This window comes from Lampris incognitus, chromosome 4, assembly GCF_029633865.1.
Source record: "Lampris incognitus isolate fLamInc1 chromosome 4, fLamInc1.hap2, whole genome shotgun sequence".
Lineage (NCBI taxonomy): Eukaryota > Metazoa > Chordata > Actinopteri > Lampriformes > Lampridae > Lampris > Lampris incognitus.
This window is the reverse complement of record NC_079214.1, coordinates 50,910,947-50,933,247: the sequence shown is the minus strand read 5'-3', so window position 1 is coordinate 50,933,247 and position 22,301 is coordinate 50,910,947. Positions and strand designations below refer to the sequence as shown.

Here is a 22,301-nt window from a genome sequence, read left to right as displayed (position 1 = left end):
GTTAGCAGGGGCAGGAGTTTTTACAACGTTAGACGCATCGTCTGGCTTCTGGCAAATTTCGCTAGATCCCAGATGTGTAAAACTAACCACTTTCATTACTCCCAGAGGCCGGTTCTGTTTCCAGCGGCTCCCATTCGGCATCACATCGGCACCGGAGACCTTCCAGAGGGAAATGTGCATTCTGCTGAGAGACCACAAGGGCACGGTCGTCGTCATGGATGACATACTCGTGTACGGCAAGGACCAGGACGAGCACGATAGAAACTTGGAGGCGGTACTGCAGACAATCAAAACATCGGGGCTGAAGCTCAACCTGGAGAAATGCCGCTTCAGCAGGAGTGAGTTACAATATTTCGGGCACATCATCAGCAAAGACGGCATCAAACCAGATCCAGGCAAGGTGAAGGCCATCTCAGACATGCAGAGCCCCGAGAATGTCCCTCAGGTGAGACAGTGGCTGGGTATGGTAAATTATCTGGGGAGGTTTCTACCCGAACTGTCATCAGTGCTACACCCGGTGAGTGAGCTGCTGAAGAAAGACGCAGAGTGGCAGTGGGGGGAGCCCCAACAGTAAGCCTTCACCAAGGTAAAAGCAATGTTGTCTTCCACTCCTGCCCTGGCATACTATGAGGTAGCAAGGCCCACCATTGTGAGCGCGGACGCTAGTAGTTACGGGCTGGGGGCAGCACTGTTGCAGGTTCAGGGGGACAAAGTTCAGCCTGTTGCCTTCTGCTCCAGAACTCTCACAGGTGCAGAGAAGAGATACTCTCAGTTAGAGAAGGAATGCCTTGCAGGGGTGTGGGCCTGTGAGCGGTTTTCCCGTTATCTGTTAGGCTTAGCTGAGTTTAGCTTACAGACAGACCACAAGCCCCTGGCCCCCCTCATTAATGCATATGATCTGGACAAAGTGCCGCCGAGATGCCAGCGGCTTCTAATTCGTCTAATGCGTTTTAACCCCAGAGCAGTGTATGTTCCGGGTTCACAGCTGGTGGTGGCCGACGCCCTTTCCAGGAACCCACTCCAGGACGGCCGCGGGGCAGACACAGACGGGGATATGCGTGCGCATGTCGAAGCTGTGATCGAAACCAAACCAGTGTCGAGCACGAAGCGGGCCATGTTAAAGCAGGCCACGCGTCAGGACGACACAATGCAGAGGGTGAGTGGGTACACCAGAGAGGGATGGCCGAGGCACGTGCCCTTTTATCTGCATGGCTACCACGCTGCGAGGGCATCGCTGTCCGAGGCAGACGGGCTGCTCCTGTACCAAGACAGGATTGTAATTCCCCCCGTGTATCAGGAAGACATCCTACACAGGATTCACGAAGGGCACCAAGGCCTTACAAAGTGTCGTGAAAGAGCCAGGATGTCTGTCTGGTGGCCCAGCATCGGATCGGACATTTACTGGAAAGTTACACAGTGCACATTCTGCCAAATCAATAAGCCCTCACAGTACAAAGAGCCCCTATGTACAACACCACTGCCGCCCTGCCCATGGCACAAGATTGGGGCAGACCTTTGCGAGCAGGATGGAAAAAACTACCTGGTGGTGGTTGATTATTATTCCAGGGACATTGAGATCGCCCAGCTACGGACCACCTCCAGTCTACAGGTGATTGAGCAGCTGAAAGGTATGTTCGCACGATGGGGCGTCCCTGGGAAACTCATTAGTGACAATACCACACAGTTTATGTCAGCCGAATTTAGGCAGTTTTGTAGGAACTATGATTTCCGCCACACAACCTGCAGCCCCCACTTCCCCCAGGCAAATGGAGCTGTCGAAAGGGCCGGACAAAAGAATTTTTGGCAGCCTGACCCTCACCTAGTCCTGATGTGCTACCGCGCCACACCAATTGCTGCCACAGGTGCGAGCCCCATGCAGCTCATGACCGGCCGCCAGATCCGGACCAACATGCCTGTGCTGGAGAGGAAACTCCAGCCACAGCTCTTCGACCACAAGGAGGTGGAGAAGAATGACAGAAGGGCAAAAGAGGCTCATAAGTTTTTCTTCTACAGGAGACACTCTGCAGGTGCCCTAACCGAACTGCACTCAGGTGAGAGGGTACGAGTCAAACTAGACGGGCAAAAGGGGTGGAACATGCCCGCAGTCGTGGTGAATCCCTCAGGGGAACCACACTTCTACACGGTGTGTACGGAAGACAGGGCTGTCTTCAGACGGAACCGCAGGCACCTGCAATCCGTGCCTGCCCCTGCAACTGTTGCAACCCAACCAGCCAGAGACAGCAATGACTTGCAGCAGGAACAACTCAGCCCACCGGTCGCCACCTCATCAGGCACTCCCATGGAGCCGGACGTGCCAGCAAGGCCCTCTGGGTTCACCATCACCTCCAGTGGTAGAGTTGTAAAACCCCCAAAGCGGTATGATGTTTAGATACTGAGTGAGCAATGGGGCAGAATAATCCCCACACTCAGTCGAAGGGCTGGGCAGTCTACCCCACCCTTCAGGTTAATTTTTGAATTTTGAAGTGCATGTCTTCATTGTTAGCTGGTTATGCTGTTAATTAGCAAATTGCTAATATGGTATTGCTGTTGCTATGTTTTATAATCTAGCAATGTTATTGTTTCCATTGGAACATACATGTTCTTTAAAAGGAGGGAGATGTGATGAGAACTACAGTGCCCAGCATGCTGTGTACGTAAGAGGAGGAGCACACAACGATATGTTTTAGCGCGGTTCTGTACTGGGGCATTCTGGGGGATTGTCCGGGTCGGGGACTGGAAGCAGATGGCTGAATAAAGCATGTTATTAATCGCGACTCCCTAAACCCAGCCACTGAGGATGCACAAGCCAGTGCATCCTTAGTGCCGGCCCCAAGCCCGGACAAATAGGGAGGGTTGCGTCAGGAAGGGCATCCGGCGTAAAATCTTTGCCAAATCAAATATGCGGATCATAAATAAGACTTACATACCGGATCGGTCGAGGCCCGGGTTACCAACGACCGCCACCAGTACTGTTAACCAGCAGGGTGTCGGTGGAAACTATGCTACTGTTGGGCGAAGGAGAAGGAGAGGGGGAAAGCATGTCCAGAGGCAGCTAGAGAGGAGGAAGGGTAGGCATGTGGAGGTGAGAGTTGGAACTTTGAATGTTGGCACTATGATTGGTAAAGGGAGAGAGCTGGCTGACATGATGGAAAGAAGAAAGGTAGGCATACTGTGTGTGCAAGAGACCAGGTGGAAGGGCAGTAAGGCCAGGAGTATCGGAGGTGGGTTCAAACTCTTCTACCATGGTGTGAATGGGAGGAGAAATAGGGTAGGGGTAATTCTGAAGGAAGAGTATGTCAAGAGCGTGCTGGAGGTGAAGAGAGTGTCAGACAGAGTGATGAGTATGAAGCTGGAAATTGAAGGTTTATTGCTGAATGTTATCAGCGCATATGCCCCGCAAGTTGGGTGTGAGATGGATGAAAAAGAAGAATTCTGGAGTGAGTTGGACGACATGGTGGAGAGGGTACCCAAGGAGGAGAGAGTGGTGATTGGAGCGGACTTCAATGGACATGTTGGTGAAGGGAACAGAGGTGATGAGGAGGTGATGGGAAGGTATGGAGTCAAGAAGAGAAATGTGGAAGGACAGATGGTGGTCGATTTTGCGAAAAGGGATGGAAATGGCTGTGGTGAATACATATTTCAAGAAGAGGGAGGAACACAGGGTGACATACAAGAGTGGAGGAAAGTGCGCACAGGTGGACTATATCTTATGTAGAAGGCACCATCTAAAAGGGATTGGAGACTGCAAGGTGGTGACAGGGGAGAACGTAGCTAGGCAGCATCGGATGGTGGTCTGTAGGATGACTTTGGAGACCAAGACGAGGAAGCGAGTGAAGACACAGCCGAAGATCAAATGGTGGAAGTTGAAGAAGTAAGACTGTTGTGTGGAGTTCAGGCAGGAGTTAAGACAGGCACTGGGTGGTAGTGAAGAGTTGCCAGATGGCTGGACAACCACTGCAGAAATAGTGAGGGAGACAGCTAGGAAGGTACTTGGTGTGTCATCAGGACAGAGGAAGGAAGACAAGGAGACTTGGTGGTGGAATGAGGAAGTACAGCAAATTATACAGAGGAAAAGGTTGGCAAAGAAGAAGTGGGATAGTAAGAGAGATGAAGAAAGTAGACAGGAGTACAAGGAGATGCAGCATAAAGCAAAGAGAGAGGTGGCAAAGGCAAAGGAAAAGGCATATGGTGAGTTGTATGACAGATTAGACACTAAGGAAGGAGAAAAGGACTTGTACCGATTGGCTAGTCAGAGGGACCAAGCTGCAAAGGATGTGCAGCAAGTTAGGGCGATCAAGGATAGAGATGGAAATGTGCTGACGAGCGAGGAGAGTGTGCTAAGAAGGTGGGAGGAATACTTTGAGGGGCTGATGAATGAAGAAAATGAGAGAGAGAGAAGGTTGGATGATGTAGGGATAGTGAATCAGGAAGTTCAGCGGATTAGCAAGGAGGAAGTGAGGGCAGCTATGAAGAGGATGAAGAGTGGAAAGGCAGTTGGTCCTGATGACATACCTGTGGAGGCATGGAGATGTTTAGGAGAGATGGCAGTGGAGTTTTTAACTAGATTGTTTAACACAATCCTGGAAAGTCCTGGAAGAAGAGAAGAAGCATACTGGTACTGATTTTCAAGAACAAGGGCGATGTGCAGAACTGTAACAACTACAGAGGTATAAAGTTGATCAGCCACAGCATAAAGATTTGGGAAAGAGTAATAGAAGCTAGGTTAAGAGGAGAGGTGATGATCAGCGAGCAGCAGTATGGTTTCATGCCACGAAAGAGCACCACAGATGCGATGTTTGCTTTGAGAATGTTGATTGAGAAGTATAGAGAAGGCCAGAAAGAGTTGCATTGTGTCTTTGTAGATTTAGAGAAAGCTTATGACAGAGTGCCGAGAGAGGAGGTGTGGTATTGTATGAGGAAGTCAGGAGTTGCAGAGAAGTATGTAGGAGTGGTGCAGGATACGTATGAGGGAAGTGTGACAATGGTGAGGTGTGCGGTTGGAATGACAGATGGGTTCAAGGTGGAGGTGGGATTACATCAAGGATCGGCTCTGAGCCCTTTCTTGTTTGCAATGGTGATGGACAGGTTGACGGGCAAGATCAGGCAGGAGTCTCTATGGACGATGATGTTCGCGGATGACATTGTGATCTGTAGCGAGAGTAGGGTGCAGGTTGAGGAGAGCCTGGAGAGGTGGAGGTATGCACTGGAGAGAAGAGGAATGAAAGTCAGTAGGAGCAAGACGGAATACCTATGTGTGAATGAGAGAGAGGACAGTGGAATGGTCAGGATGCAAGGAGTGGAGGTGACAAAGGCATTTGAGTTTAAATACTTGGGGTCAACTGTCCAAAGTAACGGGGAGTGCAGTAGAGAGGTGAAAAAGAGAGTGCAGGCAGGTTGGAGTGGGTGGAGAAGTGTGTCAGGAGTGATTTGTGACAGAAGGGTACCAGCAAGAGTTAAAGGGAAAGTTTACAAGATGGCTGTGAGACCAGCTATGTTATATGGTTTGGAGACAGTGGCACTGACGAAAAGACAGGAGGCGGAGCTGGAGGTGGCAGAGTTGAAGATGCTAAGATTTTCACTGGGAGTAACGAAGAAGGACAGGATTAGGAGCGATTATATTAGAGGGACCGCTCAGGTTGGACGGTTTGGAGACAAAGCAAGAGAGGCAAGATTGAGATGGCTTGGACATGTGTGGAGGAGAGATGCTGAGTATATTGGAAGAAGGATGCTGAATATGGAGCTGCCAGGGAAGAGGAGAAGAGGAAGGCCAAAGAGGAGGTTTATGGATGTGGTGAGGGAAGACATGCAGGTGGCTGGTGTGACAGAGGAAGACGCAGAAGACAGGAAGAAATGGAAACGGATGATCCGCTGTGGCGACCCCTAACGGGAGCAGCCGAAAGTAGTAGTAGTAGATTAATCGCGACTCCCTTGCCTGTCGTTTATGCACATGACAGTAGATAACTGGAAAGTGCACACGGCAGACTTATGACAGTAATATAGTATATTTATTATTACGCTGTAACAACCTAGCTATCCCGAGTAGAGCGGAGTACCAAGAGAATGCCCTAGTGGCGATTCTGCCTTATATACTCTTCAGGAACAACCAATAGCTGACCTCCACCTCATTCAGCACCAATCACATTTGAATGTTCACATTCAAAACCAACCAACCCACATTGGTTAATATTCTGTGTTGGGAACACCACAATCATCACACTCATCATCATCCTCATTATTATTACTATCCATCTATCCATCCATCCATCCATCTATCCATCCATCCATTTTCCGAACCGCTTATCTTGCTGTCAGGGTCGCAGGGATGTTGGAGTTTATCCCAGCAGTCATTGGGCGGCAGGCGGGGAGGCACCCTGGACAGGCCGCCAGGCCATCACAGGGTCATTTGAAATCATTTGTAATTAAGAGGTTTTTATTTCTGCAATAGAATTTTAAATTATCTGTTTGGTCATGTTTAATAATAATAATAATAATGATGGATTACATTTATATAGCACTTTTCGTTTATTCCTTATATGTTTATATTTGTAACCGATTTTTAACCTTATTTTTATGTATTAATTGTAGCAGTGACATCTCTATAATGTGTGCAAAAACTTGCCAATGTTGTCTGTATTGCCGTATTGCTCCCTGTAGTAGTAGTAGTAGTAGTAGAAGTAGTAGTAGTAGAAGTAGTAGTAGTAGTAGTAGTAGTAGTAGTAGTAGTAGAAGTAATTTTTGTATAATTTATACCACTTAGTAACACTTTATGAAACACTTTAAACAAACAAAATCACACCATTGTTCAATGTATTAGACAAATGAAAACTCCTCGGTCATAGCTGCTGAGTTTGGTTGGATGCAACAGTTCAGGGTCTGAAGGAGGGAAATGATGACATGACCTGATCTCATCTATAATTAATGTCTGTCTTGTTTTTACAACCTACCAAAATGTCCCTGAACCTGAGGCCTTCGACCCAGCACTGTATTCCCATGGCTTTTCCGGTGCTGTTTGTTGTTATTGTTCCCAGAATTCTTGGTTATCATTTATAGTGTCGTCACACCAACCCCACCGCTCCCACCACGTCCACAATAAATCCCTTCCCAAGTTTCTATGGTGCAAACATTTTATTCCCATAGCTACTATAGTTAAAAACAATCCTATCATATTCTCATTACACATCTCAGTTAAACATTATGAGCATGTGAAACAAGAGGATTGAGCTGATCAGGCCCCTTCAAGCAATTTCCAGTTCTACATGCCAAAGAGAGAGATTTGCTGACACTTAAAAAAAAAAGTCACAAACACAGAAATCAAACACACAGAGAACTTTATACAACCTTATCCAAACATGCGCAAGGCTTTTAAACCTCAGTCAAGCAATATTTCCAAAATAATGGGACCCGTTTTACCTCTGGACTGCCCACAAAATATATTTGGCCACTCGACGTATCCCAGAAACACACATGGGTGTAAGAGTGCAACAGACGTTTAGGCCTCTTTCTCTATTTCAGTTGTGGAGAGAAAAAGAAGTGGGGTTAGGCGGGAACTCCCAGAGAAACAGCTGTGAGGAAATACCCAGGCATTAATCAAAGGCCCCTCCATGTTTGAAGTGCAAATCTCAGCTGAGCAGCGCGGCAGCTCCGACTGTTTGTTTAGAAGCTGAGTGCTTCCTGACTCTGATTGGGTCTAAAGGGTCAGGGTGAGAAACGCCGTCTGTTGAGGAAGACGGGTGGGCGGTGGCGATGGCGGTGGCGACGTGAGGTATGAGAGGGAGAGGAAGGAATAGTGTGAAGGTTACAAGCTGCTGTTCACCATTTCATATCTCTCCTTTATGTTACTAGCTATCTTTTGAAAATATCATAATGTATTTTAATTTGTAATTCTTGATTCGTGACTGGAATGAGATGTCACTTGTTCGAAAGATTAATTTCCCCATGTAACTATGCATACTGATCAATTGCTCTTTGTGACCCAGATAGCATCCGGATGTGGGTCGCTTCAGGCAATGATGTGGCGCTGACGGCCTTCTTCTGGCCCTGATAAAATGGGTGTGAACCTGAAGTGGCCCACATGTATAATAGCAAATATGGCCCAAATATGCAAAATCAAATGTGGGCCTTTTTTGGCAAAGATGTGGTGCTCTCGGCAATATGTAATCTGGATGTGACCCTGAAGTGGCCCGTGTGGTAAATGGTGAATATGGCCCAAATATCACAAAACAAATATGCGCCACCTTTGGCAAATATGTGGCACATGCGGCATTGGTTCTGGCCCAGATCTGGCAAACAGGACGGACCGCCCAAGTGCCATCATTCCATGTGGTATGTGGGCCAGATGAAGTGTCAGGTGTGAGACGGATCCGGGCCACAGCAATTTTGCTATCTGGGGAACCTTCCACTCTCTTTTGAAGATCGAATACGAACAACCACTACAGGAGAGCTAGAAAACCTCTCACCAGGCATCCACAAACATATCAAAATATAACCGAGACAAGGTAGTTATTCAACAACTTAATCGGCCGCTTAACCTCTCCATCATATATAAATGCATCTTGAGCATTATCGCAAGCAAATCTATTAGCCTATCTATTAGACACACAAGTTTTCACATACAATGAATTTGACTCGGTGGGTTGCTGGTGTAGATCCCATAAAATATAACACAGTTGAAAAATAGTATGTTAAAGGTTAAAATAGAAAATTGGGATGTTGTGGTTCTCATCTCCACAATATGAAACTGGTCTCTTTCACAGGCTTCTGGCTTCCAGCTTTGAGAGCTTCAGCTTTGTGTGATCGATAACTTCTGTTTATTCTGTTACTCTCTCTTCTCTATATTCTACTGTAACCTCTTCATTTGTCCTACTGTTTTCGATATTTTCTGTGCTTAGTTCACTTTATCGTGAGATTTGCTACTTTTCTTTCTCAAAAGACTCTTGTGTTAATGGGCATCCTTTCATTCCTAGTCCGTTTACTAGCTTCAGTTTTAGCAGTTAGCTCTATTGCATTTGCAGTCAAAGCAGCCTCGCCTCATTAAAATGGTGTGTGGTGACTGTTCCTCAGTTACAGATCGGTTGTGTCTACTAGAGAGACGTGTCCGCGAGTTAGAGCAGCTACTTTCAGCTAGGATTACGTTAGACGTGACGGGCACTCCAGATAGTCCCAGGCCTGACAGCAGACATACTATTGTTAGCACTAGCTCTGCCTAATTGGCGGATCAAAGAAGGTTGAATCAGTTCATCTGGGTACAACATTTATGGACAGATACGTTTCATCACTCAACTTCAACACTCAACAGTTGAGTGATGAAATGTATCAGTCAATAAACGTTGTATGAACTGATTCAACCTTCTTTGATTTTCTTACCTGGATTTTTGAGCATGCATCAAGACTAATCAGCAGATGTGGCGAAGTTAGTCCCCGTTTGATGACATGGGAAGGCTTACAAGAGCAAGCCACCGGTTGTGTGGCCTGGTCTGCAATCACCTCTGCCGACAGCAAACCAGGTTTTTGCCCCTCACCAGCCCTGTTGGTAGTCCTATCGGCCAGCATGCCTCTCCCGCTCCTGTCAACAGAGTAAAGCAACACACGCTGGGAGACTCCATTACCTGCAATATTAGATTAGCTTCAACAGCCTTGGTTCACTGTTTCCCAGGGCCAGAGTCTCTAACATAGAGGATAAACTTAGGGTGCTGGCATCATGGAGGGAGAAACAGGGAACCCAGGCACACAGCACAACTACTTTCAACAACATTGTTATTCATGTTGGCACCAATAAGCCAGCCTAATTAGGACACTTGAGTTGGCCAGAAAGATGTGCCGGCATTGATAATTGTCTCTGGTCCCTTACCTGTTAGGGGTGATGATGACATGTACAGTACCCCAATGAACCGCTGGCTGGCTCATTATTTAATGAGCAGGGATTCGGTTTTGTTGATAACTAGCCTTCTTTCTGGGGGCCCCCTTACATGCTGAAAGAGGACGGCATTCACCCAACTGGGGGTGGCGCCGCTCTTTTGTCTAGCAGTATAGCTGTCTACATTTAGTTTAACACTAAGGACATATTCAGCTGGTGGCAGGAGAGCTTGCTAGGTTTAAACCTAGTGCAGATGTGGAGTCAACTAGTTTAGTTAATGTTTAGTCAGGCAATTTCTCATAGTGTAGATCAGACTAACAGCTTGGTCTATACCATTGAGACCGTCTCCCTACCCTACTGTATTGCTCCCAAGCTCTCCACTCCTAAATGTGTGAATCACAATAATCTAATAATCATTCCTACCACTGGTGGTGGTGAAATGTGCAACAAAGTACCCAATAAACTACAGAAACAAACATCTAATGTTATCAAAAGTGTGACCACACATTGTCCAAAGTGTAGGTCTTCAAAACTGACAACTAATAATACAAGGTGTCCAATTCCAATTAATATTTCATCTAGTGGTAGCTCTAAAGTTCTGCCTACTACTGACCACTTCAACAAGACACTTAAATTTGTTTCATAAATATCAGATCACGTTCTACCAAAGCTTTACTAATAAATTATCTTATTCTTGAACATAGTTTCGACATGAATAGGTTATGTGAAACATGGCTGAAACAAAATGTTTTCCTTCCTTTAAATGAAGCTTCCCCACCTGACACCCACGTAGCTCGGGCAAATAAATGAGTGGGAGTGTTGTCTTAATCTACTACTACTACTACTATTGACTGCTCCCATTAAGAGTCACCACAGTGGATCATCCATTTCCATTTCTTCCTGTCCTCTGCATCATCCTCTGTCACACCAGCCACCTGCATGTTCTCTCTCACCACATCTATAAATCTCCTCTTTGGCCTTCCTCTTTTAATTTCCTGGCAGCTCCATATTCAGCATCCTTCTCCCAATATACCCAGCATCCCTCCTCCACACATGTTCAAGCCATCTCAATCTTGCCTCTCTTGCTTTGTCTGTTGTCTTAATATTTAAGTCTATTTTCATTTAACTTCTAAATTTGAAACTAAACTCAAATCATTTGAGACTCTTCTACATCTATCTCCCTCAGCCACGAACAGACTCTGCTCAGTCCACCGAAAGAAAATTGACCTCCTGGCCCTTACTCAGTATTTCTTGAAGAATTTGGAGAATTTGTCTCAAGTCTTGTTAGTCTTTCTAATAAGACTCTAATTCTTGACGATTTCAATATTCATCTGAATAAGGCTGGTTGATCCCCTACATAAGGCCTTTCTGGCGCTTATTGATACTTTTGGGTTCACTCAGTTTGTTCAAGTTGACTCATTGCAGCAGTAACACCCTTGATGGGTTTTATCTAAAGGGATAGCTGTTTCTGATCTGACTGTCTTGCCAACCACATCTGCTGTGTCAGATCATTTTCTCATTAAATTTAAAACATTATTGGCCTGTCCAGTTAATGTCAACACAGATGTAATTGCCTCTCGCCACATTGGTACATCCACTGTAGCTGCAGGCCAGCAGCTGCCTGACATCTTGGCTTTTTTCACTGTAGAGAGAGAGACTCAGTTGAAATTCTCCCTTAGTGACTTAAATGTGGCTCTCTCTAGTCTTCTTGATTCAGTTGCACCTCTCACTACCAGAGCTGGGAGACTAAAGAGGCCTACACCTTGGTTTAATGATGAGACACGTGCTCTTAAGTGGGCCTGCAGGAGACTGGAGCGTAGATGGCGAAAATCAAAACTGGAAGTTTTTCACCTATCTTGGCATGGGTGTTTATTGAAACACAATCATGCTTTATCTGCTGCAAAAGCAGTGTATCTCTCTTGCTTAATCAATATCAATTAACATAATCCCATATCTCTCTCTGACACTCTAGCTAAATTTACTAAAAAGCAGCTTTGTATTAGCTGCTCACCCTTCACAGCCCATGAGTTTCTCGACTTTTTCTGCAATAAGGCTGATGAGATCAGAAACAAAATTAGTTCTTCAACTCCAGCTACTCCTGCAGACCCTGTCTTACCAAATTCTATACAATGAGTCACTGATAGTCCCTGTTATTACAGCTTTTGAGACTATCTCAATTGATACTTTGACTAAGCTCATGTCAGCTTCTAAACCAACTACTAGCCTAATTGACCCATTACCAGCAAAACGTTTTAAAGACCTATGGCCTTTCCTGAAACCTACAATGCTGGACATTGTTAATTTATCACTCACTACTGGCATTGTTCCCAGCAGTTTTAAGACAGCTGTGGTCAAACCTCTGGTTAAGAAACCCCACCTCGATCCAGGGCCTATTAACTATTGACCAGTCTCTAGTCTTCCCCTCTTTTCTTAAGTGCTAGAGAGTTGTCTATCAACACCTTTTGACCCATATAGAGGAAAACTATCTATATGACCCTTTTCAATCATCTTTCAGGGCCTGTCACTCCACTGAAACTGCTCTGGCCAGAGTGGTAAATGATCTTCTAATTGCTATGGACTCTGATTCCACCTCTGTGCTTCTACTACTGGACCTCAGTGTAGCCTTTGACACCACTGGTCACTGTATGCTATTCTTCTTCTTCTTTCAGCTTGTTCCCTGTTTCTGAGGGGTCGCCACAGTGGATTTTATAGTTTCAATTGGTACCCTGTGAGGGTACAGCACCAATGGCAGCTGTTGTTAACCTGGGCCTTGACCAATCCCGTATGGAGCTTTGACCAATCCAGTATGGTCTTGTCAATCTGAAGAATAATGTGGCAAAATGTTATGATGGATGCCCTTCCTGACACAACCACTAACCCTATGGATGAAGGCACAGGTAAAGTGCTGGGTGCCACCCCAGTATTCATGGACATGCGCCCATGCCTGTCGCCAATGATCACTATTAGACAGAATAAATTGTAATTTTGGTGTCTCTGGCTTAGCTCTCTCTTGGTTTAAGTCGTGCTTATCTAGAAGAATGTAATACGTCTGCTATAATAATAGTACATTGAAATTATCTGATGTTAAATAGGGTGTACATCAGAGCACGGTTGTTGGCCCTGTACTTTTAATATAACTTTATGAATAATTATGATTATATATTATCTTATATATTAATTATATTATGTTATAAACTAAAACATATATACTGTATATTTATCTAGTTCATATCATAAAATTACATACTATATTATATAATTATGTGACAGTTATAACAATAACAATAATAATTTGTTACCGGTGTACGACAGCTTTATGTGCATTTACAATTGTACATTTGTATTGTGTATCTGGTTTAAAAATAGCTACTGCACATCGCATATATATAGCTGAGACAGCTTAATCGCAGGGGGCTATTTATAAAGTGTCACATTTGCATAATAAATGTCCATTATTGCACCATGCTGCTAAGTATTTATGAGAGAGATGGCCTGTGTGTGTGTGTGGGGGGGGGGGGGGGGGCTGTTCCTATGTCAAGTGCTCTGCAGCACTTGCCAGAGGGTCAAAATTCAAACACACTGTTCTGTGTGTGTGTGTGTGGGGGGGGGGGGTCTGTGTGATTCTGCCCACCTGTTTCTGGGCTCTGTACAAGTCCTGCAGAGTGGGCAGGGACGTGCCCACTGATTTTTTTTTCTTCTGCTGTCTTTACTATTCGCTGTAGTCTGTTCTTATCCCGTTTTGTTGCTGCTCCGAACCAGACCGTGATGGATGTACACAGGACAGATTCAGTGACTGTGGTGTAGAACTGGCTCAACAGCTCCTGTGGCAGGCCAAATTTCCTCAATTGCCACAGAAAGAACATCCTCTGCTGGGCCTTTTTGAGGACTGAGTTGGTGTTTGTCTCCCACTTTACGTCTTTTGAGATGTTAGTTCCCAGAAACTTGAGGGTCTCCACGGTTGACACAGGGCTGTCGGGTATTTTGAGGGGGAGCATTGCTGAGGGATGTCTCCTAAAGTCCACTGTTATCTCCACAGTCTTGAGCATGTTCAGCTCTTGCCTGTTGCAATAAGTCAATCACAGTCTGTTGAGTCCTTTAAATTCAAACTTAAAACTCATCTTTTTTCCTAAAGCTACAATTAGTTGCCTTTAAATTGAGTACTTCACAACCTATATTGCATGGAAGGTCGGTTTCTGTCTCAATGAGTTTACCAAGCTTAGTTCTGCCAACAACATTATAGAGTATTGCAAAGTGTTCTCTTCTCTCACATGTAGTTTCGCTCTCTCTGAATGATGTCGTCTGTCTCTTTTCCCGTGTATATGTATGGTGTGATGTGAGTCTCCCCTGTGTGCAAATGTAGTCTGTCCTCCTCCCAGGTCTACATGGTGATGGCGGTCACCACCTGAATGCTGCTTGGCCTCCTCCTCAGCACATTCTTTATATGTCTTATAAATCTATATAATTTTGTTATCCTGTGTAATGTTACATCCTTTTCTTTCTCCAGTGTGTGACTAATGTATTTTCTTGTCTCTTCTCCCATGTATGTGAATGGTGTGACATGAGTCTCCCCTGTGTACATGTGTAGTCTGTCCTCCTGTCAAGTCTACATGGTGATGATGATCATGTGGCTCAGGTCCTGGGCTGTTCTGGTGACATCTGGATGCTGTTTGGCATCCTCCTCATCATATTCTTCATAATTCCATTATAATTCTGTTATCCTCTCCTCTTTCAATGTTGTGTTCTGTCATTTGTGTTTTATTCTGTACACACAACATCCATTGCACGTCTGTCCAACTTGGGAGAGCGATCCCTCCTCTGTTACTCTCCCTGAGGTTTCTACCTATTTTTTCTTCCTGTTAAAGTTTTTTTTTTCTTTTTAGGGAGTTGTTCCTTATCCGATGCAAGGGTCTAAGGACAAGATGTTGTCCTCCTGTAAAGTCCATTGAGGCAAAATTGTAATTTGTGATATTGGGCTATACATTTGACTTGACTTGACTCTTTAAGGGCCCCATTGAATGAGCTGATACAGGAGAATATATCAGCAATAGAAATATAGTGTAATAGCAGAAAAAAATGTACTGGGTTCGAGGTTTGAAAATTAAAAACAGAAAAGCTGGAGTATATTGGCAGTGGAATAGTATAAAACGATATAAATTAGATAAATACTTATTATTCAGTCAGCACAGCATTTGTTTGTGCGTGCATGTGTGTGTGTGTGCAGTGTACTGTTAAACTAAGGCCATAGAAGAAAAGTACTTTAGATCATGACTTTACCTCATCAAAAGCCAGTGTTTGTGGCTTTGATATGGCTCGACTATTCCAGCAAAACAGTCAGAATAGAAAAAAAGATATGGAACTGAATATTATTCGAAGTTTTCATCTAAAGAAAGAGCGAGAGCAAGAACAAAAGGGGAGAGAATGAGAGGGAAAAGAAAATCATTTTATGCAGCTGTATCTTGTTATTTTTGCTAGAGAGACAGAGGAGTGGAAGAAAAGGAGCGAAAAAGAAAAACAATGTTATTTAGTGATTTCTTTTTTAGGTTTTTTGTTGAAAAGAGAGGGAGAGGTAAAACATGTTATTTAGTTGTATCGTGTTAAGTTTAAAGAGAGAGAGAGAGAGAGAGAGAGAGAGAGGGCAGAGAGGGGGGAGAGAGGGGGAGGGGGGGAGAGGGAGAGACAGAGAAAGAGAGGGGGGCAGAGAGGTGGGGGGGAGAAACAGAGAGACTAGGGAAGGGGGGGGGGGATAACAGCTTGGCTCAAGGTGCCTTCGTGTGGTTTCCATGGAGATTTTGCTAGTTGTCAAATAAGAAACACATGTGAGGGCTCAGCTGTCCATTCAGTGTTGTGAGGCAATGCATGAAATTTAACAAATTCACTATTCAGCAAATTTGGTAAGAGCTACATAGTTATACTGCTGTTGTAATACCATCATTAGTATTCATAGCAACAGTCACCATTGCTGTGGAAATAGTAGTGGTAGTTGTGATAGTACCAGGAACAGTATAATTCAGTGGGAAACCATCTGGACCTTCGAGGTATCCAGAGAAGGCCCTGCAATCGTTGGATTAAAAAAAGAAAAAGAAATCCCATTTTTTCGGCACTTTATAGCTTCTTTTAAAATTGCTTTCTTACATAGTCTTGCTTCTCTGGATTTCTGTGCTCACATTTCAAAATGGTTATTTTGTTGGAAAAGAATTCAGCGAATCAGAAGGCACTTACCCACAGTCTCTGGGGAGGTTCTTCCTCTGAGGTATTTGGTCTTTTGACAGAATAAACCTGCCATTAAGATGAACAAAAATTTAAATTTGTATTGACAATCAGTCAGATTTGGATCTGTGGCAAGTAGGTGTAGTCTGCTAAAAGAATTGAGAGAAACAACGAAAATGATGTGAGACAAGAACCTAAGGAGGACAAGTCAGTCAAAAAACATGTTGACTTTTACTTTTGTAAGGACCAGATGAATTTTTTGGCCATGTTGGCAATAGTAATTAACTATACTGCTGGAGTAGAAAGAGAATCGGAGCAAAATGACATAATTGTAGATGCAGCAAGGACATTTCTGGGTGTTGTAGGAGTTTCTGGAGAAGGTGTGCAGCAGCTGCTGAGAAAGGCTTTTAATCCATCTCAGAAACTTGTGAATAACTAGTTCAATTAGCAAGAAGGGCCTGGGTTCGAGCTGCGGGGTAGTCCAACCTTCGGGTTGATCTCAGGTCATCCTCTGTGTGGAGTTTGCATGTTTTCCCCATGTACGCGTGGATTTCCTCCAGATGCTCTGGTTTCCTCCCACAGTCCAAAGACATGTAGGTCAGGTGAAATAGCAATATTAAATTGTCCCTAGGTGTAAATGTGTCAGCCCTGTAATGGACTGGTGGCCTGTCCAGCGTGTCCCCCCCACCTGCCGCCCAGTGACTGCTTGGATAGGCTCCAACATCCCACAACCCTAAGTTGGATAAGCGGTTTGGATAATGAATGGATGGAAGGTGTAGTCTTTCATATTTTTGCATAGGTTCATGGTTTTTCTAGATTATCCTGCAATATCGGTATTATGGATCAGTACCTGGGAACAATTGCTGTCACCTTTTGTCTGAAGATGCACCCTGATGCTAGCTAGCTTTAAGTAGAATGTGAAAATGTCAACAATTAGGGATTATATTGTCTCAGATTTATCATCCATTCCTTAACAGAATAATTACATTACAGTATGGTAAAATTACAATTTTAGTTATAAAACACTACGATATTTCTAGTATTTTATAATTATGATTGTAATTGTAATACAGTTATACTATAATTATTGTAGTTGTTATTACTATTGTTGCTAATATACTGCCCATGTGGTTTACACAGCAGCTCCTTACATACAGACTTTTGTATCATTTAAAGAGGAAGTAAACTTTTTTTATAACTTTTTTGCTCTGAATTCCTTTTGGTGTGACCCATAGAGTGTTAAAACTCTTTGCCCTGTGATGCATTCTACAAAAAAGAGACACTTTGACTAATAAAATCTATGCTCTTACTTCCTTAATGGCAAAAGTGCACAATATGGTCAATCCTCCAGATTTGCCTCCATGGGGGCACCAAAGAGATCAAGACCCATATTAATTAGGTTACACACGTTGGTGTGAGCCAGCATGTTGGAACAATAAAATGAGCCCAGCAGAGGAAAGGTGACACGTCGGCTTTAGCAAGCTTAATTTAACACTTGTGCGAGAAGCTGGGGTGTGTTGTACTACTGCAATACTGCCACCCTCAGTCTTACCCACACCACCATCACTCTTCATCTACATCCCCCCCTTTTTTTGGGGGGGGGGGTTAAATATTAGAGAGAGCAGAGACAAAAGTGAATGCTTACTTTATCGTTCAGTCATTGGATTTGTCCAAAAACAAATGTCTGAAATATTTATAACAATCTCTGTTTCCAGTAGATATGACTTGACAGTCAGTCTAACATTTCAAATACATTAAAGATTACATTACAAATATTACAAATACGCGACACTGGCTCTGTCCTTGGAAAACCCCACTTTTCAGGCCTTTACTGCTTCCCAGTAGTACAATTGTAGACATTTTACACCTGGAAACTGCCCAGTATGACCACAGTCTTCTCATGTTGCAATGAGCAGGTCCACGAACATACTTGTCTTTTATTTGCCTTGCTCAAAGGATGGATAAACGGAGGAGGTTGTTGGCTGGGAAATGCATTAGTAATTTACTTTACCTACCATCTGGTACTCTCCACCCACCCATACTCCTCCTCCATGAGTTTATTATCAACCTCGTATAGGAAGGCAAAATCCTGTCCACACAAACGCGCCCAACTATATCAAGTCGAAGCCTGCACACTCTGTAGGCGTCATGTCTTGATGCATGCACTTAACAGCATACACCATATTGCTCAGAGCAATATAGTGTAATATGTAATAACAATATAGTATAGCGAATTCAGGGGGGCAGCCCGGGTACCGCCACAGCTGGGACGCGAACCCATGTTTCCCACACCACAAGCGACAACGTTAACCAGTCGACTAAAGGTTCCGACCCATTAGTCAAGGATCAATGTGTCCACTTATCCATGCACGTTACAATAGTAATATATAATAATAATGATAAGGATATAGTATGTAATATACAGTGCATCCGGAAAGTATTCACACCCATTCACTTTCCCCACATTTTGTTATGTTACGGCCTTATTCCAAAATTGATTAAATTCCTTTTTTTCTCATCAATCTACATGCAAAACCCCATAATGACAAAGTGAAAAAGGTTTTGTAGAAATTTTTGCAAATTTATCAAAAAAAAAAAACTGAAATATTGCATGTACATAAGTATTCACACCCTTTACTCAGTACTTGGTTTAGGCACCCTTGGCAGCGATTACAGCCTCAAGTTTTCTTGGGTATGAAGCTACAAGCTTGGCACACCTACTATATTTGGGGTATTTCTCCCATTCTTCTCTGCAGATCCTCTCGAGCTCTGTAAGGTTAGATGGGGAGCGTCACTGCACAGCTATTTTCAGGTCTTTCCAGAGATGTTCAATGGGGTTCAAATCTGGGCTCTGGCTGGGCCACTCAAGGACATTCACAGACTTGTCCCGAAGCCACTCCTTCGTTGTCTTAGCTGTGTGCTTAGGGTCGTTGTCGTGTTGAAAGGTAAACCTTCGCCCCAGTCTGAGGTCCTGAGCACTCTGGAGCAGGTTTTCATCAAGGATCTCTCTGTACTTTGCTCCATTCATCTTTCCCTCGATCCTGACTAGTCTCCCAGTTCCTGCCGCTGAAAAACATCCCCACAGCATGATGCTACCACCACCATGCTTCACTGTAGGGATGGTATTATCAAGGTGATGAGTGGTGCCTGGTTTCCTCCAGATGTGACGTTTGGCATTCAGGCCAAAGAGTTCAATCTTGGTTTCATCAGACCAGACGATCTTGTTTCTCATGGTCTGAGAGTCCTTTAGGTGCTTTCTGGTAAACTCCAAGCAGGCTGTCATGTGCCTTTTACTGAGCAGAGGCTTCCGTCTGGCCACTCTACCATAAAGGCCTGATTGGTGGAGTGCTGCAGAGATGGTTGTCCTTCTGGAAGGTTTTCTCATCTCCACAGAGGAACGCTGGAGCTCTGTCAGAGTGACCATCGGGTTCTTGGTCACCTCCCTGACCAAGGCCCTTGTCCCCCGATTGCTCAGTTTGGCTGGGCGGCCAGCTCTAGGAAGAGTCCTGGTGGATCCAAACTTCTTCCATTTACGAATGATGGAGACCACTGTGCTCTTCGGGACCTTCAAAGCCGTAGAAAATCTTTTGTACCCTTCCCCAGATCTGTGCCTCGATACAATCCTGTCTCGGAGGTCCACAGACAATTCCTTTGACTTCATGGCTTGGTTTCTGCTCTGACATGCACTGTCAACAGTGGGACCTTATATAGACAGGTGTGTGCCTTTCCAAATATTGTCCAATCAATTGAATTTACTAGAGGTGGACTCCAATCAAGATGTAGAAACATCTCAAGGATGATCAGTGGAAACAGGATGAACCTGAGCTCAATTTTGAGTGTCATAGCAAGGGTGTGAATACTTATGTACATGCAATATTTCCGTTTTTTATTTTTAATAAATTTCTACAAAAGCTTTTTCACTTTGTCATTATGGGGTATTGTGTGTAGATTGATGAGAAAAAAAAGAAATGTAATCCATTTTGGAATAAGGCTGTAACATAACAAAATGTGGGGAAAGTGGAGGGGTGTGAATACTTTCCGGATGCACTGTATAGTATATAATATATAGTGTAATATAGTGTATAGTGAAAAGTGCAGTCCTCCTGGCACATAACAGTGTACACTATATTGCTCACAGCAATACGCTGTTAAGTGCCAGGAGGATTGCAGTGACTTGTACTACATTGGGGAAACTAAACAGACGCCGGCCAAAAGAATGGCACAACACAGGAGAGCTAACACGTCAGGCCAGGACTCCACAGTCTACACTTATCTGCGGCCAGTGGCCAGTCTTTCAGGGTTGAGGATTTGTACATCCTTGATAAGGAGGAACGATGGTTTGAACGAGGAGTCAGAGGCCATCAGTGTTAAGAGGGAACGACCATCCCTGAACCGGGGGGGCTCTGTCGACATCTTACAATGCTGTGATTGTAACTATTCCCCAACTCTCTGTGAACACATAGCCATCGAAACTCTATGGGCACACCCATATTTGATCATGAAACTGGTCGTTGGTTTTGGTCGCTATACATCTGTCGCCATTTTACAACGTTGTGATTGCAACAACCCCTAATCTTCTGCGAATAGTCAAGGCAAGTCAAGTCAAGTCAAGTCAATTTTATTTGTATAGCCCAATATCACAACTTTGCCTCAGTGGGTTTAACAGCAACACACCACCCTGTCCTTAGACCCTCACATCGGATAAGGAACTACTCCATAAAAAACAAAACAAAACAAAACAAAACAAAAAAACCTTTAACGGAGAAAAAATAGGAAGAAACCTCAGGGAGATAGTACACATGATCAATGGCCCCACCCATGGTCGTTGGTTTCGGTCGTTAGGCACTGTATTGTACTGTATTGTGTATAAGGGGTGGGGATACCTGCAGTCAGTTTAGACTGAAGATGTCACTTGGTTGAGTGATGAAACGTATCTGTCGATAAACGTTGTATCCAGATTAACGGTTTCAACCGTCTTTGACGTGTAGGCGTCAAGTTTGTTGCGCTTCATTATTTTCACCAGCAGATGGCAGTGTACATTCGTTCATAGACGCTGCTCATGCTTTTTGAACCCATTTTCGACCGTGTGTCGGAAAACCTTCATTCCATCAGAAATCCTCATTTCGTCGTCGTCAACAGGGGTCGTTTGATTTTACAGGTGATTAACCGAAATTGGTAACCATTTTGCAAACAAGCAAGCAACATTTCAGCTAATTTTCAGAAAGTGTCCAATTCTAACAATGTTCTTACATTGTATCAATTTCTCAATCAATTTATTGATGTATTAATTCGCCCTGTTGGTACTGTTATGACCCCCCCCCCATAAATTTTGATCTAGGGCCCCCTCTTGGATTTACGACGATGCGTAGCCCCCCCTCCCATCCACCCCTGTATGTCAGTGTTATGTTTATCTGTTGTCTTGTTTCCCCACCGTTTATTGTAAAGTGACTTTGAGTGTTAGAAAAGCGCTATATGAGCTTGATTATTGTTTAAAAAAACTGATGCAATAGTCTTGTTCCGACCAAGCAGTTAAACACCTGATTCTATTAGTCAACCAATAGTCTTTGCTAAGGACCTTGATTTGTAGACTCAGGTGTGTAACTGCTCGCCGGAAATCTTTATAATACCAGTTTTTCATTGGTATGGAGAGACATCTCTCACTGCATATTACACGTAAAATGGCTTTTCTTTTTGAGCTACCCACGATAACCGTCTTTGGCAACAGTAGTGTGCAGAATTAACGCTGGCATCTATATTTTAGCAACAATACACATGTATATTAGAGAATACGGTTCTAGATATATGGGTCTTCTCAAAATCTGACAAAGGTCATCGCGCGTATGAATTTGTAATGATTTGAACGGTCATTTTTGACCGCGACATTTTGCGACAGTTGCCATTCTTGAGCAGGTGCCGTATTTTGTTCCGTCAAGCAGCATGGCGACCGCGGCAGTCGACTCGGACCCTGAAGATGTTTCAGTGGAAAACAAGGACTTTTCTGGTACAGCTAGTTCCGACTCTTGTCAACGTTCATCTTCTGGAGATGCTGACCAACAGAAACCTGTGTGTCTTATTGTGTTGGGAATGGCGGGATCGGGAAAAACAACTTTCGTGCAGGTAATTTGGCTGTTGGCAGGTAACGACATTCTGCGAACTTAACGTTTACTAATAACTCACGATCTAAGCGTTTCACAAATTAATCGATTTTTTGTCTACTTAGAACGAGTGTAGAAAATGTTGC

The 22,301-nt window shown here is 44.1% G+C and overlaps 1 protein-coding gene across 2 annotated transcripts in view; it reads left to right on the top strand.

Annotated features, from left to right (window-relative positions):
• Positions 1-2,318: 2,318 nt before the first annotated feature.
• The window catches only part of gpn1 (GPN-loop GTPase 1), a 32,297-nt gene continuing 12,314 nt past the window's right edge, over positions 2,319-22,301 (top strand). The window contains exons 1-2 of one of the 2 annotated variants that reach the window (XM_056278710.1): positions 2,319-2,376; positions 21,997-22,177. In XM_056278710.1, coding sequence (XP_056134685.1) covers positions 21,998-22,177 — 180 coding nt within the window. In that variant the 5' untranslated portion in view covers positions 2,319-2,376; position 21,997. Of the gene's footprint in view, positions 2,377-21,996; positions 22,197-22,301 lie in introns of those variants that run through there. The other variant, XM_056278711.1, reaches the window with a different exon arrangement.